General features: G+C 35.8%; 3 protein-coding genes and 1 long non-coding RNA gene across 8 annotated transcripts in view; 3 read left to right on the top strand and 1 right to left on the bottom strand.

The window, feature by feature from the left end:
• LOC110011986 lies at positions 94 to 10517 on the top strand. The gene is made up of 3 exons (XR_002287077.1): positions 94 to 532; positions 2134 to 2233; positions 7046 to 10517. It is a non-coding gene; the product is annotated as an uncharacterized LOC110011986 (long non-coding RNA).
• LOC105167221 (protein ECERIFERUM 1-like) lies at positions 1210 to 6554 on the bottom strand. The gene is made up of 10 exons (XM_011086845.2): positions 6437 to 6554; positions 6054 to 6277; positions 5704 to 5936; positions 4629 to 4848; positions 3123 to 3498; positions 2932 to 3039; positions 2618 to 2818; positions 2044 to 2142; positions 1739 to 1912; positions 1210 to 1605 (listed from the first exon to the last, which is right to left on the bottom strand). Exons 1-10 carry the CDS (start codon positions 6494 to 6496, stop codon positions 1429 to 1431), a joined length of 1872 nt encoding a protein of 623 aa, XP_011085147.1. The 5' UTR covers positions 6497 to 6554; the 3' UTR covers positions 1210 to 1428.
• LOC105167229 (sister chromatid cohesion protein DCC1) lies at positions 14068 to 17503 on the top strand. 2 transcript variants are annotated; one of them, XM_020692174.1, is made up of 5 exons: positions 14068 to 14301; positions 15783 to 15925; positions 16004 to 16040; positions 16145 to 17059; positions 17161 to 17503. In XM_020692174.1, exons 2-5 carry the CDS (start codon positions 15871 to 15873, stop codon positions 17261 to 17263), a joined length of 1110 nt encoding a protein of 369 aa, XP_020547833.1. In that variant the 5' UTR covers positions 14068 to 14301; positions 15783 to 15870; the 3' UTR covers positions 17264 to 17503. The 2 variants fall into 2 exon arrangements, with proteins under 2 accessions (XP_020547833.1, XP_020547828.1); XM_020692169.1 differs by having other exon boundaries at positions 14070 to 14301; positions 15783 to 16040.
• Positions 19163 to 27800, top strand: part of LOC105167204 (DNA replication ATP-dependent helicase/nuclease DNA2) — a 13001-nt gene continuing 4363 nt past the window's right edge. For 2 of the 4 annotated variants that reach the window (XR_848241.2, XM_020695318.1), the window contains exons 1-21: positions 19164 to 19939; positions 20866 to 21033; positions 21109 to 21348; positions 21433 to 21495; positions 21652 to 21840; positions 21926 to 21979; positions 22059 to 22120; positions 22724 to 22856; positions 23017 to 23127; positions 23221 to 23317; positions 23518 to 23600; positions 23834 to 23899; positions 24479 to 24634; positions 24751 to 24806; positions 24928 to 24985; positions 25068 to 25178; positions 25264 to 25320; positions 26164 to 26298; positions 26373 to 26615; positions 27405 to 27479; positions 27595 to 27716. Coding sequence is in view for 3 of the 4 variants with exons in the window: in XM_020695318.1 (XP_020550977.1) it covers positions 19256 to 19939; positions 20866 to 21033; positions 21109 to 21348; positions 21433 to 21495; positions 21652 to 21840; positions 21926 to 21979; positions 22059 to 22120; positions 22724 to 22856; positions 23017 to 23127; positions 23221 to 23317; positions 23518 to 23600; positions 23834 to 23899; positions 24479 to 24634; positions 24751 to 24806; positions 24928 to 24985; positions 25068 to 25178; positions 25264 to 25320; positions 26164 to 26298; positions 26373 to 26615; positions 27405 to 27479; positions 27595 to 27716 (2963 nt within the window). In the remaining variant the exon portion in view is untranslated. Of the gene's footprint in view, positions 19940 to 20865; positions 21034 to 21108; positions 21349 to 21432; positions 21496 to 21651; positions 21841 to 21925; positions 21980 to 22058; positions 22121 to 22723; positions 22857 to 23016; positions 23128 to 23220; positions 23318 to 23517; positions 23601 to 23833; positions 23900 to 24478; positions 24635 to 24750; positions 24807 to 24927; positions 24986 to 25067; positions 25179 to 25263; positions 25321 to 26163; positions 26299 to 26372; positions 26616 to 27404; positions 27480 to 27594; positions 27717 to 27800 lie in introns of all 4 variants that reach the window. The other 2 variants (XM_011086839.2, XM_011086830.2) reach the window with 2 other exon arrangements.

The raw sequence follows: 27800 nt of genomic DNA, 5'->3' as shown, positions 1-27800 counted from the left end.
AATTATCCAAAATTATTATTTTATTTTATTAAAAATACAATTTTCTTTTAGATTAAAAAATCGAGCTTACTTATATTAAAGACAATAATTATTCAAGCATTTGTTATTGCATAGAAAGAAGAAAAGTTTCCATTTCGGGCCGACGGGCTTGTAAATTGGATTCAATTGCCATTCCTGGGCCCGATCATTCTTTTTCTTGAAACTCCGCCACTGATTCGATCACTTCTTCTGATTGCTGCCTCTTGATTTACATTGAAAGACTTCCTGCTAATCCTGTTTTTTTTGTTTTTTGGTTAATCATCTATATAGGGTTTCATGCGAATTACTTTGAGGACTATGTTTATCTGATTTCGACTGGAATTGCATGAGATTAAATGCTGATTTACGTTTAGTAATCCTGGTTTTGTTCATTGCAGTTTTTGATCTACCCACTTAAGGTAGGTGTACAGAATTCTTGGAATATGTTGCCATTTTATGATTTGGGCAAGTGAACTACAAACATCAAGCGGGCTTGGTTGAATTCGATTACCAGGTAACTGAAGATTTTCGTGGCATTAATGCAGTTTTCTTGATTCAGAATTGTACTATATGTGTTTTTTCTGGATATATACTGGTGATTCGTGTAGACGATGTGTGTGCTTGATTTCTAAAAACATGTGATATTTGTTTCGGGTGAATAACAATTTAGTCAATGCGATATTGAAAATTAGCATATTTCCCCCTATGAAAAAAATATAGCAATTTAACCCCTTGTACTTTTTAAAATAAAGCAATTTACCTCCTCATACCCTTGTACTTTATTAAAATAAAGCCTTATACTGGGAGGTAAATTGCTTTATTTTAAAAATCATAGGGGGGGTAAATTGTTGTATTTTAAAAAATAAAGGGAGGAAAATCACTATTTATTTTTTCATAAGGGGATAATTTGCTCATTTGTGATATCACAAGGAGTTGTTTGCATTTTTCCCTATTTGTTTCATATTGTTAGTATGAAATTTGTGTTTCTTTCTATGGCGAATGTATGTCCTTAATCTTGAGGTAGCATGAATGAAATTAAAACAATTGAAACGTATAATTGTTGACATTTTAGTTTATACTATCAAATTTTCGTTTTCTAAAACTTTGAAGATAGTAATGTGTTACGGTGATAAGCGTAATTGATGACCACAAAGTTTGTCAACATGACGAAGCTTGATAAGTAAACAATGCTTGGCCACAAGTAATAGATCACCTTCAGAAGTTGACAACTCTTCCATCACATATATTATTGAATCACTGGCGAAAACCATCGGTTTGTTAACTTTGTTTCATGGGCTTAACATTGGACTAGACAAGCACTCAAACTCGGTTCTCAAAATGCAGCATACCATATTACTTCCTTGAAGATATAGGCAGATTCCAGAAATATCATCTGAAATAAAATATTGTCTAGTTTGCCTTTTCCGCGGAAACTGTTAATGGACGGAATCCATGCTCAAGGCTGGCTTGCCAGATCTTTTCAATATCAAACATCATGTTTCCACACTCGTGCACGTTCCATTCTTCAATGCCATGCAGAATACCTGCTATGCGCCATGCGCTCATTACTCTTCTTGGCAACCAGTTCTGTCAGAAAGAAACTTGTGTTAGAAATTTGCCAATGAATTGGAGAACGACAGAAAAGAAGATTTCTCAAGATTACTACATTTGAGATCACATGATGTGTGTTTGCTAAAATTTGAACATTTTCATCCCTAACCTCACAAGAGTCAACATTTTCAAGATGCTTGGGAGCCAACATTGCTGGTGTGTTGTTGTATAAACAATCTTTGCGCATTTTCTTTGGAGGAAACTGAGAGAACGGAATGAAAACTGTTCCTTTTGATGCCTTGAGTTGTTCATCTTCCCTTAGTCCATCTCCGACTAACCATGTCTAAAGGAGTAACAGTTTGTTGTCAGCATAATTCCACTATCACGATAGGAAAAGAAAACTACTTTGCCTGTGGGTACCCAATGATATGATCTGTTGACCATGAAGTTAAGAAGTTGGAGAAGAATGCTAACCTTTGACAGATTGTGTTTAGAGAGGACCAAATTATTTCCAGCATCACAGCTAAGCTTTTCTTTGAGTTTCTTATACTCATTCTCGTGCAGTGTGAATACCTATTTGCAATTACAAAGACCAAACACGGCCAAAGCATCAGAGAGAATGTTATGCAATCACATTGTAAGTGCATTCACTCCCTCGTTTTAGGTAAGCTAATTGTTCAGTCATACTGGGATTTTTCCCATTGCAGTCTTCTTTCATAAAATTGTTGTTCTTTGATCCACTTCTAATACAGTTCTGTCATCGATTATTGACTTTTGAGTGTTGCCAACTCCAAATTTTAGGAACTAATAATTTATCAAATATCTAAAGATAATGTTTAGAGCACTAAAAAAATATTTGATGAATGCTAAGCTCAGATAATAGTACTCAATTTACAGAGTAACACCTGAGTTAAGCATATGCGGGTAAATTGCAAAATGATTGCCGTTTTATCCTATAATTTCCTCAAAGTACCCAATTAAAGATGTCGTAATAATTTTATTAAACTAATGGCTGTGATGGCTATGACAGTTCTATAAGCATACATACCTGGATTCCCCCTTTGCATAAGGCAAGGGCAATGGAGTAAGCAACCTTTGTCAGATTCCCTCGAAGGACCACTTGAGTTGTACCCTTAGGAATGCTATTCAGCACAATAGCAACCGCTAAACTACTTCCATCTACCAACTTCACTTTCAGCTGAGGTTGCCTTCTCAAGAAAAGTTCACCATTTCTATTAAGTCCCTCTTCCTGAATCACATGTACGAGTACAGAAATAAATAGATGCATTTTTGGGTTGACGCAAAACTGAAAATCATTATTCTTGGAAAAGGACAAGTAGCTTGTACAGCTTTTTCACTTGCCTGATTCAGTAGACCCAGGCTCAAAACCTTAACGCCCTTCTCCTCAGCTTCTAGTATAGCATCCTCAATCAAATTGTTTATTGACTCTCTCTGCCATTGCATGTAGTACTGCAAGAACGTGAAATTGATGTCAGATATGCTTTATTTTATACATGTTACCAGATAATGAAACCAATCCTTGTAATCTTTACTTGAATGCTGTATTTGGGGACAGCCCATGTTTGCAATTTTAGGTGTTTGAAGATGTTTCTCTCAACAATAAACGTGCGCCCGTATATCCAAGTGACCATCATCGACCAAAATGTCACAGGCCACATTAACCACAAGTACCACTTCGATTTGTGAGGCTCAGAAGCCAAGTATGCGAATCCCAAACGGAGATGATATATTGATTCTGGCGTTGTTAGATGAGTTAGATGCACAACATCAGGCGCCTCCTCCTTTCTAAGGAGTGAACTTTCGTATAATGCATCTGATGATTTGTCCATGGTACCATAGATGTAATCGTAGAATGGCATGAAAAGTGAGTAATTGGTACGGAACTGAGTGTGGTGCAGTGAGTGGTACCTGTTATCAGGGAATAAAGTGTTAGCTGCATTCAAATACATAAAGAAAACATCAAGCAAGTTATTTCAGTTGCAGCCGGTGTACATGCTATTTCTCTTGTTATCCGTTGATTAATTCACTTCTTAGCTCACTAGTTTTTATTTTCTGCTGAACATATCAAGAGTGTGTAATTATGCCCTGGTTGTAGTTTCTATAATAATTTGTTATTCACGTGGTAGGTCTGAAATAAATAAGCTTGGGACCAACCTCCAGACTGACATGTGCTCATATATTGACCCTTCTCTTGAAGTTCATTTTCAAGTTTGCTTTCAGATTTTATGTAATTGTAACATTTATGCTGCTATCTTTTCTTACTTGCTGTTGTCCCGGAGATCCACCAATACTTCACCGCTCCAATGATCGGTGGTCCTCAATTACCGGACTATTGTCATTGGAGGGTAATGTTTTTTTATACAACATGATAGCTGTATGTCTTTTCGTGTCACCCCTTAGAAAGAAGGAACATAGAATGACAAGGAAATTTAGAATCCACATGTCGAGGTTGTCTATAGTTCATGGACCGAAATGTAAAAGAGATTAGTCTTGGCAAACTCTATTTGACCTGTGATGACCATACAAATGTGATCTAATGAAATTTGTCTAGAGTGTTTTTGTAGATGTTCATTAACACACTGGTCAGGTTCATCAAATATTAATTAGAAATCTAGAATCATGGATATCTGAATTCTCATAGGAGTTTGTCTGGCATGAAGTAATGAGAGATCATGTTTCTCCTACTAATTATAACCAAAAGGAGGGACCATCTTATTGGCAGGAATTAATTGCCTAGAAAACAATTATATCGAAAAGCAGTTGGGTTTGGTTGCCATTGGCAGAAGATGGGGACTCAAGACTGTGTGACAAGAGACATTTTTTGGACCATGGGGGGCCAAGTTATAGTAAAAAGTTGTTAATCCTCGTTCAAAATTAATAATGACCAAACAAATAACCACATGGGACTTCCTCCATTATCAAACAAAATTAAGATAGTGAACTGAGTTAAGGAAATAATAAATCATTGCCTGTGATAAATAGTAGAATTTGTACCAACTTGAAATGGTGACCATAAGTCAGGGGGTTAAGATACTCACGAAGGTGTGTACATGAGGTACTTGAGCGGAGGAAATATGGAGAAGAGCCATTTAGGAATATGCTCAAAGTTGCAGTGGCCCATGTTGTTCATGAAATCAATGTAAGTGATATAACCAGCAAACGAAAGCAGGGAAGCAGTTCCCGTCCACAAAGTTGTAAGCAGTGGTATTGCAAAGAGCATAAAGTATGCTATATGCTCCCCAAATGGATGAATTACGGCTGCCACAAAAGGAAAAATAGGTTAATTCAATGATACATGTTAGTGATTCTATGCTGTGAGTGGTTTCAGTGTTTACTGTGCTGAAGAATTTCAAGATTTTGTGATTTATGAGAGGCATTTTGCAACAATGACAATAATTGCTTATACATCAATAGTTTTCGGGCCTCAATGATGTGTGCATTTATTCTGGAAAAATCAGCTGCAAGGATAGCAAAATAAATAAAGTCATGTACAAAGTGAAACCTTTTGTAAAGATAATTTAGTCAAGGCCTCAAAGGGTAACGGGGTTTATGTTTGTAATTGCTGTAACTTAAATTACATGTTTAAATAGATCCAGATCAACCATGATTTGAGAACTTGTGCATTTGTTCCGAATAGCAAAGACTTGGAATTACAGAAGGACTTTAACATGTAAACCAAATGAGTATTTGACACTCTAACAGAGTTAAAGAATGTTTGTTATTGAGAACCTTTTAGGCCGGCTGGGGACAATTCAAATCACTATTCAACATACAAGAAAGATATAGCTCACTGACCAACATGAGTCTACAGATACCATTATTTAGAACTTTGAGCTAAGGCGTTCATCATTAGTAATTACGATAATTACACTAACACCTTCTGTTGTTTAGGCATATTACTAAATAATGCCTCCACTTTGGAAAAACAATGTTCTGTATTCTAGTTTTTCCATCAGGGGAATCTGTAATATAAAATATGACTATGAATTTATGAGTGCAATGTAATTTTTCACCTAAGTACTTCCTTTTTAATATGTCTAAACCTCAACGGTGCCTATATAAGTATATTCCTGAGTAATTTCATGATGCTGGTACGGAAACATGATTGCTTACATGTAATGGGTTCAGTGACGATGGAGGAGTGGTGGTGGGAATGGTAGCGGGAGTAGAGGAAATGGTGGTGCAACGCCCTATGGAGCCAGTAGTAGAGAAACTCCACTGGACCTGCATGCAGCAAAATAGTCAAAATCACCCCATCTGTCCTCCACCAGGGCATATGATGAGCCTGTGTGATATACTTCTGCCCCACGTAGAACAAAATCCCATTGAATATAATCTGGTCATCCCTGCAAACCGTTTTCATACTTAAATTAGAATCGACTACTTTTCCCACAGAAAGTGAGGGGGGGGGGGGGGGGGGGGGGGGAAGGAGAGTACATGTTGAGGGAGAGAGTAGAAGCTACCAGTTCCTTTCTCTATCAACTTGCTCGAATTCAATGTTCTTGTCGACGATCCTGTTATTCCCCTTTGCCGTTCGGTAGCGAGAGAGCGAAATCCATATTTGGTTGTGCAGCATTCTTGATAGTAAGAAAGGGAATATGACAAACTGAGAAAAATCCCTCTCACTTTTATCCTTCACCATGTATGAGTATGTCGAGTGTATTACCCAGGGAGCCAATACCACATACTGTAACAAAAAATGAAATCAAAATATGTAATGCAATTAGAACACTTAGCTGCTTTTTTGCCCCTAAGTTTCTGTTGCATGACTAATGATAGAATCAAAAGGAGCTATATCTTTCTGGTATTAGGAGAAAGAAATGCTTGAGGAAGAGAAGACAAAAACCTTGAAGCTCCCAAGCCATGTCCATGGCCAATCAGTGAGAATTCCTGGTTTAGAAGCCATTGGTTGTTCCACTTGCTAACTGCTGCACAATCTCCAAATTGAGGAGCATTCTAGTATATATAAAGTATAAATATCCAGATTCAGCACAGTTGATTCTACACCTAACTGACACGTGGCAGTTTCTTGTTCTGTTATACAGCTTGTTCTGCCTTGTAACTCAATGCACAGGGACCACCATAAAATTTTGGGTAAATTACGTCAACATCCTTCAGATTAGGTTTTATATACAAAAATACCCTTTACATTTCGCAAAACTACAAGTATATCCCCTGAGGGGTGTTAGTGCAAGGTACTTGAGGGAGTGTGTGTAAATTTTTGTGACTGGATAAGGGGTATACTTGTAATTGCAATTACAACCTAAAGTGATGTATTTGTAATTTTACAAAAGGCAAGAAATGTTTGTGTATTTAAACTTAACTAACCTCAGGGGTGTCAATATAATTCACCCTAAAATTTTTATCACCTATTCTTTGATACTGTGTTAGAAGGTGTAGGGATACTACTCCATGTGCTCCAAGTTACTCAGAAATCTTTCATCTGTTGTTTCAGGGACAGCCCTCCTCCTGCAGTCCTGATTTGGTGGAGGCCATTAATTGGTGCATTTATTTGCTTCAACTGCCGCTGGAATGGGATTCAGAATGATGGTCTAATCACCACTTGTAAGTGCATTTACATCAAATTAGCAGCTTTGTTCTTTCTTCAATATGGAAGCCAAGTTGACAGATAAGCGAGTGCATTAGGTGCTTTTTTATGCCTTTTTTTACTTTCATTTGCCCTCTTTGAGTTGGTTGATTAACATTTAAATGTCTTTTTGATTTGGCACTCATTGCGGGTTAATATCTTTCTTTCTTCCGCAACTTTAGTTAAAGTATAGAAACCATCCTTATTATTCGAATCATTATATTTCATTCATGTTTATCATACACAATTAGTATACCTGTCAGTATTGTTTTCATTATACTGCCACCGTGTATCTGTAGTGCTTCCATTACCAAAACATCTCATATGGTCCACATGGGTTGTAAGTGTAAATATTCAAATTATGAAGATAATTTCTGTGAATTAATCACAATTTTAGGTTTTTACATTAATTAGTGAAATTACTCTAAAATTTATATGAAATGAAATGAAGTTAATATGTATTCTGCCCTCTTGGCTGATAGATTCACCATTTATAGTAAGGTGAAAAGTGACGCCAAACGACTCCTCCTCCTCACGAAATAGATGGCCTAATCTTTGTACACATATCGTGTATATATTAAATGAAATGGAAGATGCAATAATTAAATCCAATCTGCTACCCAATACCTATTGCATTTTTATGATTCCTCCCAACTGCATTACCCAACGCATCTTGCATTTTTATGAGTCCTCAATAGCATTTACTACCACCGCTTGAAGAGTTAATTCCCCATACCCATGAGCAGTCAATTTGTCGAACCAGATTTTACCACGTACAGGGACCTCAGTCATTACATGGTATAAGAAAATTATTTCGAACAACCTCAATTTGTGTTTCAAGTTATTCTAGTACTGCAGCTAATGGAAAATGCACAAGTACTCGAGCTTCACTTATTTGATATGCGCAGGAAATTCAATTTCTTGGTCGATGTTCTTTGACCTTTATATGAATCTGTGGTCGTGTCGTTTTAACTTGCTACTTTGTCTTGTATTATCTATTCTTTTTGTGATTAGATATCTAGATGTATTACCTAGGGCTTAACATTTGAATTACTCAATCATAGATGGGAAGACAAGATACTTGGCTAGTTCTTCTTTCTTTCTTTTTTTTTTATTTGAACTGATGAACTATTAGTAATTGAAATAACTCAATTACAATCCTTTTTGTCAAATATCAATACGTAACAAAGACAATTACAACAATCATACCCTCGATAATATCAAATAAGTGAAATCTAAACAAACCTACTAATACAGTATACAACACCTACTATACAGTAGAATAACATCCCACACATATAGCTGAGTTCGAACCCATTACTCTTAAAGTCATGGGGCGTCAATTTCACAAACTGAGCTAGGTCTTATTGACGAGATACTTGGCTAGTTGGAAACACCATATGGTAACTGTTCTCTTTTTTTTTTTTTTTGTACATCACTCAATATGTTCAAATTCAAAGATTTATACATCAATAATTCAAATCAACGAATATATTGGTTTATTACTTGAATGTCACTCTCTTGCCACTACTTCAGCTATGTATTTCGGATGTACTTCTTGAGCACAATACTTAGTCTTTCTGTATCCACATACCAACTGTGCAATCACTCTATACAAAATCTTGTAGCCGTGTGGCTGGGATTTTACGCCTTATTCTAGGGTGGTTAGTCCCTATATGCATTTTAACATTCATTTAATCTAGTCTCTACTCCAGCCCGCCAGAACGCAAGATTATTGTCGCTCTCTCTCTCTTGCATTAAGGATAAAGGTACATGAGAAATAAGGAAGTTGATCACAGTTAAGGTGCCTTAAATTCACATTTAGGTATTTGTACAGATACATGTCCTGCAAATTGAGCCGTGTACAACTGCTACTCCTTCAGGACAACTACGTGTTACCCATTGATACTTCTGGTATTTATTTAGGCAATCAATCAACACTTGAAAAACAATAGTATACTCTATTTGGTACCACATTTCAAAATCAGCACAGTTGAAACTAACCAACTTCAATTAATTTTTCCTCTTTATTTGCACACTCTTGCTAGTTATGGCTTTCATATACCCTTGATTTTATTTTGTGCTCCCTCAACTATATGTTTTGCGCCATGTAATTGCTGAATATATTTTGAAAATTATATTTATATAAATTAAGTATAAAATTAAATCAATCGAAAAACTCAATGATGTCACATTCTACGATGATCCCATAAATTAAGTATAAAACTGAAGTCATTTGTAGTTGGCCTAGTGTAACATAGTTAATCGAAGAGTTAAATCACGAGTATAAGTATGAAGAATAAGTATCCCCACAAATGAATTATTTGTGGAGCTTTAATATACCTTAGAATCGAAAGAAATTTAGTTCAAGGGGACCACGACTTCAAGGTTAAACACGTGTTGTAATGAGACCATCATTTGCGTCTATTTGGATGTCCTTATTGTAAATTTACAATTCACCAATTCACAGCTCACTTAATACACGTGTTTCACTAGAATCGGAAGACGTGTTCAAGAATAAACATATCCTTAGATATGAACTGCTCCTACATTTACCATCCCACAAAACTTTTCTTACTATGATACAATTAAACTTAACGATGCTTTTCATCAATATGAGAGGGCATCAGGCTCAGAAGGTGGTGTCTAACACCTAGGACTCGGGCAACAATGGAGCCCTAATTACTACAACCAGCAACACTAACTAATGGTATTGATATATTTTGGTGGTCGGTGGGAGGGTGGTGGTTGTACCCTATAGCTCTAGTTTGTGTCTTTGTGATGGATGGCGAAGCCCACATGCCGCTTTTAATTAGGTTGGTTCGCAGTTCCGCATGTCTCTGCGGCTCTCCCTCTTCCACTTCCAGGGTTAGACGCCACCTACCCTACTGCCCCATTTATTTTTTGTTAACTATTAGTATAAACATTATTGTATTTAATAAGTGTAAAAATTATATCATGTATTTATTTTTAAAAATTATACATATAATAACTTGGCCAAGTGGTAAGCAATTGTGGTCTATGGACAGATGTTCGAAACCCACTGGAGACATGAATTCAGGGGTACTTCTCTTCGTGTGACTTGACCTGAGATATTATATAGGGATAATTACGTTTACATTCCTTGATCTATGGCATGTTTACACAAATCATCCCCTAAAAATATTAGCATCATTATACAAACTATCTCTATTTTTTAACTATTAGAGGTAGTTTTTATAATTATATAAAAAATATGAATAATTTGTGTAAATAAAATATAGATCAGGGATGTGAATATAATTATCCATATTATATATGCTAGTGATTGATGTTTATTTTGAAATTTTATTATATGTGTTTAATCGAATGAAAAAGAAGATAGATAATGGAGTAGATGGTATGAAATATATTGTTTATAGAGGCGGTAGTGGATGAGCTGCAGGGCCCCCCACCCCACCCCACCCCTTCCCTGGGGGTAGGGCAAGTTGAGAAAGGGACTATGGCCTAACATAATTGATAGAGGCATTTAAACTAGTTTATTATAATCGATGTATTGAACAGTAGTGATTAAGATTCATGGATTGGAAGTGATGAAAAAATTATTGTCCTGGATTAGGAGGGGGGCGGTGAAGTAATTAGTGGTTATTTTTTTTTTAAATTTAAATTTAATAAATGCAATGGACCCTGCAATTTGTGAGACCCATCAATGCTTTTCCAACAAACTCTTTTCAGTTCACCATCATTGTCTCCTGTGTACAATTAATTTCAAATTAATAAAAAAGTATATAGGTATGCCAACCAAAATTGGAATTCGCATTTACACTTTTTATATTAGTAAATGGTGAATTCATCAGAAATTGAAGCATGGTGGATTGTGAACTCCATGCTTGTGGCATGAGTTGTTAATACAATGTAACTGAGTTTATTTTCTACCATAACATATATGGAAAACGTAAAAAACTTGTGGGAAGATTTATGACAAAGGTTTTCTATCGGGAACGGACCACGGATTCAACAATTGAAGGCAAATGTTGCAAATTGCAAACAAGCAGGACAACTAGTGGTTTCGTACTATGACCGACTTAAGATGATGTGGGATGAACTAGTGAATTATGAACCAATTCCTGTATGTCATTTTAGCGGGTGCAACTGCAATATAATAGTGGAACTAATGGAAAAACAAGAGATGAAAGAATCCATCAAGTTCTGATGGGTTTGGATGATACAGTATTTGGGACAGTGAGATCAAATATTTTGAGCATGGAACCAATACCAAGTTTGATACGGTGTATTCTATGATTATTCAAGAAGAAAAACACTGTAGTATCGCACGAACCAGAGATGAACGAGGAGATTCAGTAGCCTTTGCAACACAAGTTGGATAAAGTGTAAAAGCGGTAGCAGTGAAGACTAAGGACAAAGTTGTATCGTGCACAAGTGTGGAAGAACAGGACACAAGGCCAAGGAGTGCTTTCAAATCATCGGGTATCCAGATTGGTGGGAAGATAGACCCCGAGGAGGAGGAAGAGGGCCTAGACGTGGCCGAGGTGGGTCAACTACGTCTGGACGTGGGCGTAGTAATGCTCGATGAAATGCAACACAGACAGCGAATGGTATTGCACAACATAGACTGACATGAATGAAGCTGATAGAAGTGCATTTCTCGATTTAACCAATGAACAATGGGTTGCGCCCTTAAACCTTTTGAAATTTCATACGACTGGTGCGGTAGAGAAACTCACTGGTAAGACTTATTATCATGATTGGACATTAGACACGGGAACATCACAACATATGACTGGTGATATCAAGCTCTTGACTAGTGTGAGGAAGATTTCAACGTGTCCCTGTGGGACTTTCAAATGGCGAGCACACCATAGCAGTGAAGGAAAGAACATTGCGTTTTGCAAAAATATTTATTTGAATAACGTTCTATTTGTCCCTGATATGAATTGTACACTCATTTCAGTTGCACAAATGGTGTGAGAATTAAACTGTATCGTCACATTTTCTGCAAGCTTTGTGTAATACAGGACCGTACTTCAATGCTAATTGGAGCGGGTGAGCAATGCGATGGGGATTATCTTTTAAGAGCAACAGAAATGGCGCGAGTAAATAAGATCGAGAAAACACATGTTAGCGATTTGTGGCACTTACAATTGGGACATCCCTCAAACCAAATTATGTGTTTTATTTAGTAGCAATAAAAGAACATTTAGCTCCATAGCATGTGATGCTTGTTTTAGGCAAAACAAACAAGAGAAACATTTGCCGAAAACAATAATAGAGCAGGCGATTGTTTTTCGTTAATTCATTATGACATATGGGGACCTTATAGAATTCATGCCTCATGTGGAGCAATTTATTTTTTGACTATAGTTGATGATTTCTACAAAGCAGTGTGGATTTATCTATTACTTGAGAAAATTGATGTATGGCAGATCATTAAAAAATCTTGTGCAATGGTTGCAAGACAATTTGAGAAACGTGTTAAAATTGTTTGAAGTGACAATGATAGTGAATTTCTTTGTTTGAAGTCATACTTTTTGGAAAATGGAATTATGCACCAAACTTGTGTTCGGACACCCCAACAGAATGGAAGGGTCGAAAGAAAACATAGGCACATATTGAATGTGGTACGAGCTTTGAAATTTCAAGCAAACCTGTCCTTAGAGTTTTAGTGGGAATGTGTGCCGACGGGAAGGTACTTGATAAATTGGACACCCACTCCACTGCTTGACGGGAAAACACCATAACTGTCTGTATGTTTCTTGCAGTAGGGGCTGCTAAGCATTGGGAGTTACATCAAATGGATGTGCATAATGCATTCTTGCATAGAGATCTCAATGAAAAAATATACATGAAATTACACCGGTTTTCACAGTCTTGACAAATAAAGTGTGTAAGTTGAAGAAATCACTTTATGGACTCAAACAAGCACCTCGTCGTTGGTTCTCTAAAATTACAACATCCTTGAAACAGTATGGTTTCATACAATCCTACTCTGATTATTCATTGTTTGTTATAGTGCAAATGGTGCTCGATTGCATGTGTTTGTGTATGTTGATGACTTGATCATTGCTGGCAATGACTCGAAGGCAATAACGAAGTTTAAGATCTATTTGGATGATTGTTTCCATATGATTGAAATATTTTCTCGGTAATTGACTTGCCCGGCTCAAAAGGGATATTTTTGAGTCAACGAAAGTATGTGTTGGACATAATTTTTGAGATCGGTTTACTAGGTTCAAAGCCTGCATCATTTTTCCAATGGATCAGCTGTTTATACAGTGCAGCAAGGTGTCGCTATTATTTACAGCAATGGGACAACCGCACATTGATGTTCTTCATCAGGATTTGGAGATGAATACGCCGCTCAAGTAGTTGTTCTTCTTTTCATTTTTTGTTTTTTTTTTTAGAAAAAGAATCAATTATCTCACGCAATATATCATAATTCACAATAATTGACAAATATATGGAAATAATTACACTTCATCTTTTGACTATTGAAGTGATAATTAAATTATTACACCAATACATTAATTTTCGATCTATAGATCAATATAATTAAAAATAATAAAATAAATTATAATAAACTTACATTAATAAAACATGTATTTATATATCTAATAAAATTCAAATTTATTTACGAGGAATAAAAAAGGAAAACTAAAAAATATCTCACCTAATAGTACATGGGTGCAGGGTAATAAATTTGGAATAGAGTACGGAAGGAGCATTTATTTTCGCTGTCAATTCATAATTTTTGTCCTCTCTATACAGTAGTAGAAACGATTTCTTATTTTCTTTTATTTTTTAGATTTATATCCAATGGATAGATTTGAATTCTATAAAATTTACAACAATAACTTGTTTGAATATGTGTTTGTCCGCATGGGAATTGGGCCCTTCAGAATTAGAATTGGGCAACCCAATTTATATCATGAAAGAAACAAATGTGAAGGGATAAACTGAGAGCAACTCCAAGAACCCCACTTATGGAGAAAGGCGTTTTTTGGAAGCAGTGACGACTTCCTCATTTCCCTCCAAAACTGCCGCTTAACTGTGAGTCTCTCTTCTTCCCGCCATTTCAACCCTAGACTAAGAGGAGCAATCCGAATCATGAGGGAATGCGTTCGACGGTAAGTTTACATCGGAACCATCGCGAATTTGTATTTAATTAAACTATAAGATTTGTATGATTTACTTTTTCTGCCTGGATTGATTCGGAAGCCTAGTTGTTTTATTCTTTTGAAGTAGCTGCCGATTTGTTTAGTTTCAGTTGCATCTGTGACTTAGTTTAATAATATTGTTTATCATGTGTTGGTAGAACTATTGTTGCAAGTACGGTTTGAGAATTTTGAGTTTGCATTTCGCTTTCTCTTCTTCTTATTCTATCGCAAGTGGTTTTCATAAATTGAAAAAATAGTAGCTATGCTAATATAGCATAACTAATGGTCAATTGGTTGTGCTGGATTGGCATTATTACATTCACCTAGTTTTCTTTAGATTGAAAGATTTTGAATGGAATTTGTTGCTTGATTAGTTTTTCTGAACTATTTACTTGTCTTTATCTTTAGTGTTAGGTAGTAACTATGACTGTCCGTTAAGGGAGTCTGTGCAGAAAAGGGGAAAACGAAAAAGAAGAAGTTTAAAGCTGATTCTTATATTAATTTCTGAAATATTATGTCACTGAAAGAATGTTTTTATTTGACTGCTTTCTCTATTAGAAACAACAAATCACATCACTGAAAGATTGTAAATGGTTCCTTTTTTTGCCTAACCTTTGGAAATCTTCATGTACAAAAATATGTAGCTGAGGGATAACCTTCTGCATGCTGAAGCTAAAACACTGCTGATGCAAGGCCATGGCACATTGACCTCATTCATTCTGCTCTGCTTTTAAGTTTTGATACATAACTTATATGCAGCATCGGAATTGAGGGCAAAAAGAATACCTACAGACTGGAAATTAGATGACTGAATTGAAGATATGTCGAATAAGTTTCTGCCTTGCTGAAGTAATATGTGAGGACAAATGTTTTCTCAAAGCAATATGTGAGGACAATTTGAAATGTGTTAGGCTACTCAAGATGTAAAATTCGAGTTTTTTATTTTTGTGTTAAGGAAACTATACTACTTGAATCTTTTGGGCGATAGAGGTGCTTATAGGTATTTTCTATTTGAGTTGCCATTATGATATATTGTTGATTTGTTAAATAATATATTATGTGTGAGGTTTAAAGCATATCTACAATTGCATAGCCATGTCTAAAATATCATGAGTAGATCATGTTATCAACCCAATGCGGAAACAAAGATCACTGACAATTTTGTTTTCTTTGACATGTTAAGCACTTGAGGGTGCAGTTCTATTTTTGAGACATTTCTTGTGGTTTTCGACTAATCTTTTTGGTTCATATTTTTAAGTATGGTTATACATTCTTTTATCTTATTTTGTGTATTTGGGAGCTCTAATTGATTTTTATGTAACAATCTTTAAACTATGAATAGTTACATTCTTCTCAAACCATCAACTTTTATGCTGGGAATATTTGTTATGCATATAGAAAGTTGGTTTTGTTATCTTTTGTTGATTTTCTCTTTCTCTTTTTCCTTGTAGCTATTGGGATTGGGGATGAGCATAAAGAGAGTGTAAAAGTTCCGTGGGTAATTATATTCCACTGAGCCTTGGTAAAGGAGCGTGGGCTATGGATATAATAGATCCACAATCTGGCTGCTCTGGAGGTGCAGAAGCAGTGCTAGGTCTTCAACCAAACTCGTCAATCTCTATTGCTTATCATTCTCTATTTGGCCCTCACAATGACCTTTTGCTTCTTGAAGTTGATGAGAAGTTCCTCCCGGAAATCCTGCACCAAAGGTGTGTTATGGAACTTTATGATCTCAGAATGTTTTATTTATCAAGTCCTTTACATTGATTTGCCTTTTGCCTTCTCTTCATCTTATTGTTTCTTTTTTCTATAGAGTAACTTTAAGAGGACAGCCTGATGAAGATGCAGTTCTTTGTACAGTATCCAAGACCTATGCAGTTAAATTTGTGGGCACATCCAATTCGGTATTTCTCATACCTCCCACAGATAAAGTCTCAAATTTATGTAATAACAAAGATGATAACAACATGGTGGTTGCATCGGTTATTAAAGTTGCACCAGGTTGCATGGAGCTTGTTGAGGTGGCACCTAAACTAGATAAACTTAAACTGCTTCTCTCTCAAAATCCATACAGTTTTAGTGAAAGCTCAGACATGGACATCTCAGAAGAGAGGGAGAAGACGAGGATAGGTTTATACAGATGGGATGATCTTGTTGACAGGTTACAGGCAAGTGACAAGGAACTAAGAATGGGTCTTCAATCCCTTTCAGCAATAGAAATAGATGGATACTGGCGGATTTTGGATGACAAGTATATGAATGCAATTCTGAACATGCTTTTGCACAATGTAATATTGAATGACTGGTCCATTAATGCACTCAATGAAGATGAAGTTGTGGGTGTGCTAGAAACAGATGGATTTCCTAGAAATATTGCAACGCATTGCTTGCAAGTCTATTGCTGTAAGGTGGATGAGGGTGTTGGTCTAAGTACTACGTGGAAGTTGGACGAGAGGCGCATATGTGTGCACTTAGCAAGAGAAATTCTAAAAGAGGGGAAGATGAAAATCGAAATCTTTATGGAGAAATGGATGCGGAGGGTTCCCGATGGAATGCATGCTAGTTTTGACATGTTAGAAGGTGAAGTTCTAAAAGAAAAGCTTGGGATGGATACTTGGGTGTACTCCTTTAGCGTTTCATCTCTCCCGTCTACTCCTGCGGAGCGTTTCTCTGTATTATTTCAGGAGCGGGCAAAGTGGGAATGGAAAGATCTACAGCCATATGTCAGGTAAGATACAGCACCCTCTACAATGTTTTCTGTTCCTCTCATTTACTCTTTTCTCCTTCCCTGACAAGCAGGTCTTTGCTACTGTGGTGCTCATTTTGTAGGGATTTAAAAGTGCCAGGACTTTCTTCCGAAGGTTTACTACTCAAATATACTCGAAGAACTCAGCCGACTATGGACGCAGAACCCATTTTCAGTGCAAGATAGTATTACCTTGTAGGCTTGTATTGCAATTATTTCTTAGTTTATCAGATGGAAGATGGAGTTTATGATAGGAAATCTGATTAAAGGCAGTCTTTTAGTCAACATAGTTTAGCAATAACGTTTTGTCGGGTTTTAATTGTGTTTATGTTGAATGACTTGCGCAGTTGCACCGACAGTATACCAGGGATTGAGTTGTCATGTATAGTTTATATTATGTGAAAAAGTAATACCTGTTATGCTCAATTATGTTATATGAAGGTAAGATGATCTGTCCGACTACCTTCATCTGAACGATGTATGGTAATCAATATTGCATTGATTTTTTATCTCCTTTTTCTTTTTTGTTTTTGTGGCAATATGATTAATTTAAAATTTATTGGATAAATTGCATAAAATCCTCACGTGTTTTTAAAATTTAGCTAAGCATCTCCTCCATTAAAAAATAAGCAAAAAAAATTATGTATTTTTCAAAATATTGCATATTCTCTCCTTCTGTTAAATAAGTCTAACGGTGTTAAATTTTGTCCTAAATTGTTCATTATACCTTTGTATATCAATCATTTGATTTCAATAGTTAAAAAAAACAGATCAAAGTTTAAGTAATTTAAAATATATATTTTTATTGAAATATATTTTAATTAATAATAATTTAATTTATTTAATAATCTATAATTATTATAAATGATTTTTATATTTTATATGAATTTTTAATTTAAAATAATTTTAGTATATTGAATTTGTATTGTGTTAAATTTTAAATTTTAGTTTCTAAAAATTTTGCATGCTGTTTAGGTGTTTTTATATTTAACTTATATTTCATATGAATTCTTAATTTAAAGATAATTTTAGAATATTAAATTTGTATTGGGATTTTTAAATTAAAAGTTTTAATTTTTTAAAATTTTATATACTATTTAGTTTTTTTTTATATTTAAATTAATATATCTCATAATAAATATAATTTATTGTAATATATTTTACCTCAATAAATAACTTAAATTATTAAATATAATATATATATAATATAATTTATTGTAATATATTTTACCTCAATAAATAACTTAAATTATTAAATATAATATATATATATATAAATCAATTCGTTGTTTTTTATATGGATATAAATGAATCGATTTAAATATATCTACATACTTAATCCTCAAAGAGGCAAAAAATAAAGTCCGCTCACACAAAAGGTAAGCGTGGGCCACTCTCCATTTATTTCTAATGCAAAAGACTTTTTTGACCTATTAAATTAACATAATATATTTATGTTATTTCACCAAATCACACGGGATTATGCAATTCACCCAAATTTATTTAATATGGAGTTGTTGGATATATTTACTCTCAATCCATATGTCTGCTCTCAATCCTTCCATCCAGCTAGTTTGATGATTATTTACAAATTCATACATGCATAAATTGTAATTAACTTTTAATATTAATATAATATCAAACTTAAGAATGAATAAAAAATTATCTAATGGGTATCTAAATGAAAATAATCATGGTGGGATTGAAACCTATAAATTTTATATTTTGTTAAAATATGATTTCCATAAAACTTAGTCATAAAAGTGATTATTGATAAATTGAGTCAAATGATCAAAAAAAAAAAAAAAAAATTGAATTTGCACTCGAAACATAAGTTTGACATGTGAAGTAAGAAATGTAACATCCTTTGGGCTCAAAGTGGTTGTTGGGCTTGATTCTGATCCAACCAAGAACGAGGCCCATGGAACTACCCATAAACGATAGACCCTCTAACTAAAAACCCAAGCCCAACAGATTAGTTATTAAATCCCAGCCATCGATTCTAATCCAACGGCGTCCTACCTCTCCCTCCATAAACTAAACCCGACACTGACTTTTGGCGGGAAATGCATAACCAAAAAGTGCTAAATCCTCATCATTATTCATCCTCGCATCCAATCTAATCGAGGGAATTCCAATAACCTAGGCAAAATTAACCCCAGTGGGGAGTTGCGGTTGATGGCTCCGAGGAAGAGGACGAGCTCGGGAGGCAAGAAATCAAGCCATCACAATCACGAGCCGCTGCAGCCATCTCAGCCCTCCAAATTTGGGATCCAACACTTCTTCGAGCGCCACTCGCAGACCCAGAAAACCCTCTCTCAAAACAGCTCAAAGAGAGATGACGATCGTCCGCCAAACCCCATTTTAAGACATGCCGCTGCTACCAACCAAAACCCTCAGATTGCCCCTAAGCCCATTATGAGTCCGAAGCTGGGGAGTGATTTGGATCATGCGGAAGTGGGAGCTGAGAAAACAGGGGGCATGTCCAATTTAATGAAGATTGAGTCAATGGGAAAATATTTGAGGGGTGTAACTCCTGGAGTTAATGCAGTGAATTTGACTAAAATTGATGCGCATAGTGGTGTTTCCCGAAATGCTGAGTGCAGAGGTGATGTGCTTGTCCCGGGTTGTGTTGATATGGGTTGCGGAAATCCTGGGAATGCTTTTAATGTTAGGGTTATGGATTTAAAAAATGTCAAAAAGGGGGGGAATTTCCGGGAAGTTGAGGCGTCTAGTCCTTCTCAGGATACTCCAGTAGAGAATGTATTGCCTGTGGTGATTGACAATGAAGAGAATCAACTGGAGGTATCACCGGAGGCTTCCAAGTCCTCTGTTAAGCGCTTCAAGTTCTCACCTGGAATGGTAATCATAATTACCCTCTGTATCTGGCTTCTGGGTTTTAAATTTTTCACTTTTCTCATTTCGATTTTTTCAACTTCTCTATGGCTTTTTATTACTTGATAAGGAGCTATACAACTCTGATATGGATGGACCTTCACTAGTTGGTGACTGGAAGAGTGTGTGTTTCTGTGTGCACGGAACAGGTTTTTTTGCTGTTTCCTCCTTATATTTCCGTGAAGAATATTGAGAGAGGTGGAAACTTCGTATCTTAAGGAATTTTGGGAATTTATTGGGTACTTAGATCATAGGAAATAGGGAGGTTTTGCTGAAAGGTTTCTGTATATCCCGCTCCAGAATTTAGACCCATAAGTAACTATTTGTTAAATTTGGCAAGATTCCTTTTCTTTCTTATATCAGTGAATGAAAGTTGTTTTCCCTTCATTTTTTTCTCCTGCCCCTCCCATTAATGTAACACATGTTTTGTGGATGTGTAATATTGCAAGCTTCATGAAAATCAACCATTGTTCTATCGCTCAAGTGAAATGGGTTGTGTCTTTTCACATAATTGGTTATGTGATTGAATTTATTCAAAATCCAAATCTATTATGGTAGTAGACCCCTTGCTTGTTTCTTGGTGAAGTTGTGTATAACGGGCTCCAGTGGGACAGTAGCTGTGGTTCAGATTGAAGAACATCTCATAGTGGTGGGATATTTCTATGATCATACCCAAGGAGGGTGTTGCCATACCAGTTGCCCATTCTTGCATTTTCATAAAAGAAAAAAGAAAAGGCTTCATGAAAATTGGAACTTGCTTTGTTAAATTGCAAAGTCAAAAGTAAGTTTGACAGTTAGGTGACAAATATTTGGCTGATGTTAGGTTGGTAGAATTTGATTGACTCTATTTATCATATTATCACTTGTGTTTACTTTCTTTTATCTTTTCCTAGTTAATCAAGCAGAGCCAAGATGATGTAATTGAGGAGGTGACATGGAAAATTTCTCCAGTAAATGAGAGGCTTCACGCAATGTCTAAGCATTTACCAGGGAGGATGAGGGTACTGGCAGATTCTACAAGGATTAACTCGATGGATTTTCAGCAATGTTTACAGCAGAAGGTATTCTAGGTTTTAGTTTATTTTGCCTCCTTTGCATTCTTTTAATAGAAACTAATAAATCTTTCCTAATGATAGGTGCAAACTTCTGCTGGCATGTCGGGAAAGCTTGAAAGATGGCTTGCTTCGCCTCCAATGAAAGCAGAAAATAAGTCTTTGATATGCTCTGATGGGGTGGCCTCGAGAAAGGTTAACTCGATTCATGATTTAAATGGTCATGGAAACCACAGAAATATAAAAAGCAATGATAAGTTTGAAGTGCCAAATACTCAAAGCCCATTCAGTACCCCGCCGTCTCTGTCTTGTTGCCATGACAAGGTAATTTCAATTTGAATTTCATGCATAGATGTTGACTCCAAGATATTTTTGTTTTCTCTTTTCTTGACGATAAGTGAGATTTAGGCGCTTGATCATGTGCATTCTAATGGAGTCCCTGATCAACTGGGTTCAAGACAACACAAAAAGGTTACTGGTTCTTGCACATCTAGTCTTCATTTATTTTCAAAGCAGTCTTGACACTGTTGTCTGAGAAGTATCATGGACTATCTTTTGAACCTATTCGTCTGTTCAGAATTAAACATTAGAATATACTTTAATTCAAAATATTTTATTTCATCACAGGCTTTAATCGAACTATTAGATCAAGTAGAAGATGTAATCTCCGGTGAACATTCTATATGTAAAGACAATAAAGAATTATTAGATGCTGAAAGACGCCCCACAGCTGATCATGTTGTAAACTGCTTGACAACCAATTCAGAAGAAAAAGCATGTATTGAAGACTCTAGGTTCAGTTTTCTTGTGTTGGAGGTATGCACCTGTACTTCCTTTATCAGTTCCTTTTGCATGAAAAGAACAATCATTTATGCAATTCTGCTACACATCTGTGCTACAGGTTTCGGAAAAGCTTGGACCTACTGAATCATCAGGTCCTCAGTCATGCTGCAAGGTATGCGTAATCTTTGGATGACCTGTATATTGTAATACAGCTATTAAATTTTTTATGTTACTTGGCTATTCTGTCACAGGTGCTGCGCTTATTGAATGAACAAACTGGTGATGAACGGGCCTTGCAATTGTGGGATGAATGGTGAGTAACTCGAGGTTGATTTAGCAAGACTTGATTCCATGATGCTTGGATTTAGGATTACCTCATGATGAATTGGTTATAGAGGGTTGTGACTGATACTTACTCTATTACATTTGTCTATGACGTGCACACTGTTGCTACTATATACAGCCTTATGCTACTATCATGGTTTTGTCACTTTGGGCTGCCTCTATCTGCATATTCATACTCAATGGTGAAAGCTAGATAACTTCAATTTCTTATACTTGCATTTCAGCTAACTGCACAAAATTTCTAGATTTTGCAACATCAGTTAAATTCGGAATAACTGGATTTGAAACTTGTAAGCACTTAGTTGAGATTGTTTTTCTCATATTTATAAAATTTTAGTACAATATAAGATCGTTATTATCTTGGATCTTCCAGTTTAGCTTAGTTTTATTCATGTGCTTCTGTGTGTATTGGTGCTATTCTCTGTTCTATATATGTTTTTTGGTTATATTTTTGCCTTTAGTTTCATTGCCTTATGTATGAGGTTGTATTATTCCAACTTAATATATGAGAGTAACAATTGATGTAATTTTTCTCATCCTTTTGTTTCCTTTTTATTTTCTACCTTACCAGGTACTTTACTGTTGTTGCTCCAGGAGATACAGTTCATGTGATTGGTGAATTTGATGCCAGTGGGAAATGTGATGTGAATCATGAGGAAAATTTTCTCATCGTCCACCCAGATATTCTGGTGTCTGGTACTCGGGTATTACCAATCAGCGATTCGTTGACCACTAAGTTTTCTGCTCTACTTGTGTGCATACATACTGTAATTTAAGGGCATTATTGATGGTGCTGCCTTTAAGGACTCCTGCTCTCACTTGTCTCAAATTTTTCTGACTGTTTTTATAATTGGTCCACTATAGGTTTCTGCTAGTTTCAGCTGCCCAAGGCGCACCATCCTAGATGAGAGGTTGAAACATAGTGAGCATTCAGCTGCAGCATTGATGGGCACCTTATTGCATCAGATATTTCAGGTTCTCAGACATGATAATTGCAAAACATTCTTTGGATTATTCTAGAGGCTATGGGTGTGTTTTTGTTGAGCAACCATAATTTTATTTTTCCAGGCTGGCCTAATCAGTGAATTCCCTACAAAAGAATTCTTGGAGGAATATGCCAGAACTGTTCTTCAGAAAAGTCTAGATAGCATTTATGCATGTGGAGGTGGAGAGTTTAAGTATTGTCTCTTTGTGTAATTTCCTTTTGACACTTGCCCTCCTGCCAGATTCATCTTTGGAGTGAACATCTAACACCATGCTTTCATTTTCTTATACTTTTTCCTAGTATCTTATTGTTTAGTTATCATTAAAACCATTTTTTAGCTTGTTTCTAGATACTAACTCCATCTACTGGGGTTATTGCAGCTAATGAAAAAGATATTTGGAAGACTTTGACTGAGGCGATCCCAAAAATATTGAATTGGATATCCTCCTTCCGAGATTCTCAGGTAGATGAATTTTGATGGTGGTAAAGTCAACAATTTTATATGGTCCTATGAATTGGCAATATGAACATGTTGCTATATATGGAATGACATTCTTTCCTTTCAAATTTAGCCTGCATGTGTTTCATCGGCTCGTGTTAGATTGATTAGCAAGGTTGCTTAATTTTAAATCAGACAAGCATCTGTATTCTATGTGAATCACAACCTTTGACGTCATTCAATGTTTCACTTTTAAGGGTTTTAAAGGTCCAAGCATTGATTTTAATTGTGAAGAAGGACTGAAGGAGATCAAAATTTCTGAGGTAACACTTTCTATCTAAACCACATTTTAAGTCGTTAAAGGATTCGACACTTTGATTCTCAACTACTTCGACTTATTTTCATAATGTCTTTATGAATTTCTGAAAAACATTACATATAAGTTTTATCTGCCAATAAATTAGGCATCGACACATCCTTTTCATAAAACATGAACATGTACTTGTACTTTGTAAAGCTTTACAAAGTGAAACATCGGTCTCCAAGTATAATATGCAACCATTATATTATGTCAAATATATGTATTAACTACATGAAGCACTTATTCTAAGTTAAAATAATGTGGAATGAACCTGAGTCTCCTTGATCACTGGTGTGTGTTTCATGTGTTATATGATACGCTCTCTATGTCAAATTTGTTTGCATAAAAGATCAGCATTGAAATATGAGATCGTTTGGTATTTCAAACAAAATACATGGACATGGTGTTCACTTTTTAATAATTAGTTCACTCTGAACATCCACTCAATCTCTCTCCGAATGAGACGTTTTTTAGGGTTTGTTAGAAACTTGTAGTTCTCCACGGTTACATGCTTGATTAAATGTGCTCTTAAGTAATACAGGTAATCGACATCGAAGAAATGGCTTGGGCTCCAAAGTATGGACTGAAAGGGATGATTGATGCTTCTGTGCGAGTAAGAACTAATACAAGCTCTGCAGAAGCGGGAGAAATGATTATGCCTCTAGAGTTCAAGACTGGGAAGGGAACGAGTGGACAGGCAAGTCATTTTGTCCATCCCATATTTCTGAAACAGCAACATGACATTTGGATATTCCCTAATTGGACTTTTTTCTGGCTCCTGATTTTGTTTTAATGCGTTCTTTTCTGTTTCAGACTGCTATGGAGCATAGTGCACAAGTTATGTTATATACTCTCCTGATGTCCGAGCGGTGTGTCATTCTGCAAGTTGTTCTTGCGCTCTATATTTTCCATTACTAACACTGTTTGTTCTGCTTTATTGCTTACACCTTTAATTATGTAATCATGTTGTCTGCATTATCCTCTCTTCAGGTACACGATGAATATTAAATATGGTCTTCTGTATTATCTTCAAACAGACCAAACACAGGTATAGTCACCATATCTGGTATTCTGGAACTCTCCAGTGACTCCATAATTTTGTATATCTTTGACATGAATGAGTTGTGAAGGGAATTGCTGTAAGAAGATCGGACTTAATTGGGCTTATCATGCGCCGTAATGACCTTGCAAATGATCTCCTTAAGGCATCAACTACTCAGCAATTGCCACCTATGTTACAAGTATATTTAGCTTTGGTTATTCTTTTGATTTCTGAATGAAATTATCAGATCGGAATCAATTTATTAACGAATCCGTTTTATGCAGAGTCCAAATATGTGCAAAAGTTGTCGCCACCTCAGTGTTTGTACTATTTACCACAAGGTCTGTTATCCTATTCTGGTGTAGACTCTCCATATCAAAAAGATGTAGAGACACAACTATTTTTTTTATCTGAAATCTTAATGTGTTATTGTTCTAGGTTTGTACTGATAAAAGGGGACACCTTCAAATCGTAACCCGTATCTACTAAGTCTGGTGTATTGTTCCATGTCTTTTATGCTTTAATTAAGTTTACTAAATTAGACCTAACTTATTCCATTTTAGTAAGTACACCAATCTTATTTATTCATAAAGTACATTAGATAGGCAGGCTCTTAATATAGAAGCAGCTAGTTACCTATAAAACAGGAGAATTGTACAGAGCTCATCCCTCTTGGTATGAGTACATTTGGAATGAAAGCATTCAAGTTATTCTCGAAGAATTCCTGTAGAAATTCTAATTGCACTTTGTCATTAGAACAGCTGGAAGTCAATATTTTCTGAAACTGTATCAGGGAATGATCCATACAATATTTTAACAGGACTGACAAATTGATGCAAATAGCAAGGTACTTACATATTTGTTCTTTAACAGTACAAATAAACATTTCTTTATTATGGAAGTTAGACTTTGAGATAATTTAATTTATGCAGTATTGCCTGCTATCTAAATGTGTAGATTCTCTTAGCTTGGACCTTGGCCCAGGCACAATCTCATGGGCAAGCAGACTGATGATGTGTATTTGACATCCAGAATATGTAATTAAAAAAATTGAGCTGCTTGAAGCATAAATGATATACTACTTAAGCTTTGACTCATTTACCATACATCATTTTTATACTCTATATGAGTTATTCTTGATTGCTTCATGTATCTCACGAAATTTTATCTTGTTAATTGTGAAGACGTATGGCGGAAATAAGGAAGGAAGTGGACTGGGTGATGTGTATGACTCACTTGTTTCCCATTTGACAACCACACACACTGTTTTTCTCAAGAAATGGGAGAGATTGATCGATCTGGAGGCTAAACACTTGGAGGTAGTTTCATTGGCTGCATGCAATTATACTTGGTGTTTGAAGACAATACATAATATGACAATTTCACCATTTAGGTTGCGAAGAAAGAAAGCTGGTGCTCACAGAATTCAAAGAATGACCATAACCCCGTTTGCCTGTCATCTCTGATTCTCGATGCTTCAGATAAATTATCCCAGAAAAAAATTTGCAGGGGCAACCGATTTGTTTACCGCTTCGTGCATCAAGAACTTCCTTTGCTTGATACAGATAAACCAAATGGAGATTCTTTGAGTTCTTCCTCTTTCTCAGAGTATATGTTCAGGAATGGGGACTATGTGGTATGTTAATGTCTATTTCCTTTTTGCTTTTCAATTGATTATCTCTCTGCATTTTCCTAAGCTGATGGCAGTCATACTTGTGCAGTCAATTGGAGGCTTTAGCTTTTTATGTGGGATTATTTATTTACTTTAAGTTGAGTTCTATTGCTCACAATATTCTTCAGGCAACTCCGAGGATATTTTTACCGTTTCAACACAATTATTTTGAATTTATTTAAAAAAAATTGAGTATGTTACTGGGGTTTTCGTAACAGCCAAAGTTCTTTCATACAACACGGATTTTCATTTTCATCTGCAGAAAGTTGTGTTTCATGATTGATACATGCACAACCTGGATACTTCATTTTCTTAGTCCAACCAAAGCACGCGCGCGTGTGTGTATATATATCTCAGCTGCTTCTGAAGTTTATGAACTGATAACAATATGTATGTCATGAATGATTTTATGATATTACATAATTGCCCTGGAAACAGTGATTCTTCTATATTTTATCTCCCTCCCTCCCTCTCCCTCACTCAGTCACTCTCTCTTTCTCTCTCTCTCTATTTGGTGTGGTCTTAGCAGGATCCTTTTACACCACTTGATCTTCTTGCAGTTACTGTAATTTCGTTAATTAGTTGGGCTTCACGCTTCTGCAGAGAGTGTACTTTTGATAATTAGCATTTCTGGGTTGCAGATGCTGTCAGTTCATCAATAATGGAAATTCTACATCTTGTATGATGTATCATGTATCTACCACATTATGCTAATATTGACTGTATAGAATCTTTTCTATTTTATTATCACAGATACTAAGCAAAGAACCTGGTAATCTACGAGTTGCTAATGGGGTCATTGTGGATATTGGTGACTCACATGTGTCTGTAAGTACTACAGTGTGGTACTTAATATGTCAGTGCAAGATATATATCAGCTTGATTTTATACCTGCTTCCTGAGGAAAAATATACCAAAACCAATGGTTACTTTGATCTTTTAGGTATCTTTCGGAAAGCGGTTAAGGCTTCCAGGGCATGGTCCTGGTTCAATGCCAGAACATCTCCATCAGCAATCATGGCGGATTGACAAAGATGAAGTCATGGCATCATTTGCAATCATGAGGTCAGCAAAATTCTTCCGTTTACTTTTTTCTCATGATTCTTTACAAGACACACACACACACATACCCCCCCCCCCCCCCCCCCC

The sequence above is a fragment of the Sesamum indicum genome, linkage group LG1 (assembly GCF_000512975.1).
Source record: "Sesamum indicum cultivar Zhongzhi No. 13 linkage group LG1, S_indicum_v1.0, whole genome shotgun sequence".
Classification (NCBI taxonomy): domain Eukaryota; kingdom Viridiplantae; phylum Streptophyta; class Magnoliopsida; order Lamiales; family Pedaliaceae; genus Sesamum; species Sesamum indicum.
The sequence above is the reverse complement of the archived record's forward strand: the minus strand, read 5'-3'. Positions and strand labels throughout refer to the sequence as shown.

What these genes read in the sequence shown, in the direction of transcription:
- LOC105167221 (XM_011086845.2), bottom strand. Translation starts at nt 6,496, where the DNA reads ATGGCTTCTAAACCAGGAATTCTCACTGATTGGCCATGGACATGGCTT. An exon ending in GTTGATAGAGAAAGGAACTG is followed by an intron (nt 5,937 to 6,053) that starts GTAGCTTCTACT and finishes AACGGTTTGCAG; the next exon opens with GGATGACCAGATTATATTCA. An exon ending in GCCTGGGTCTACTGAATCAG is followed by an intron (nt 2,819 to 2,931) that starts GCAAGTGAAAAA and finishes CATGTGATTCAG; the next exon opens with GAAGAGGGACTTAATAGAAA.
- LOC105167229 (XM_020692169.1), top strand. Translation starts at nt 15,871, where the DNA reads ATGGATATAATAGATCCACAATCTGGCTGCTCTGGAGGTGCAGAAGCA. An exon ending in CCGGAAATCCTGCACCAAAG is followed by an intron (nt 16,041 to 16,144) that starts GTGTGTTATGGA and finishes TTTTTTCTATAG; the next exon opens with AGTAACTTTAAGAGGACAGC. An exon ending in GATCTACAGCCATATGTCAG is followed by an intron (nt 17,060 to 17,160) that starts GTAAGATACAGC and finishes CTCATTTTGTAG; the next exon opens with GGATTTAAAAGTGCCAGGAC.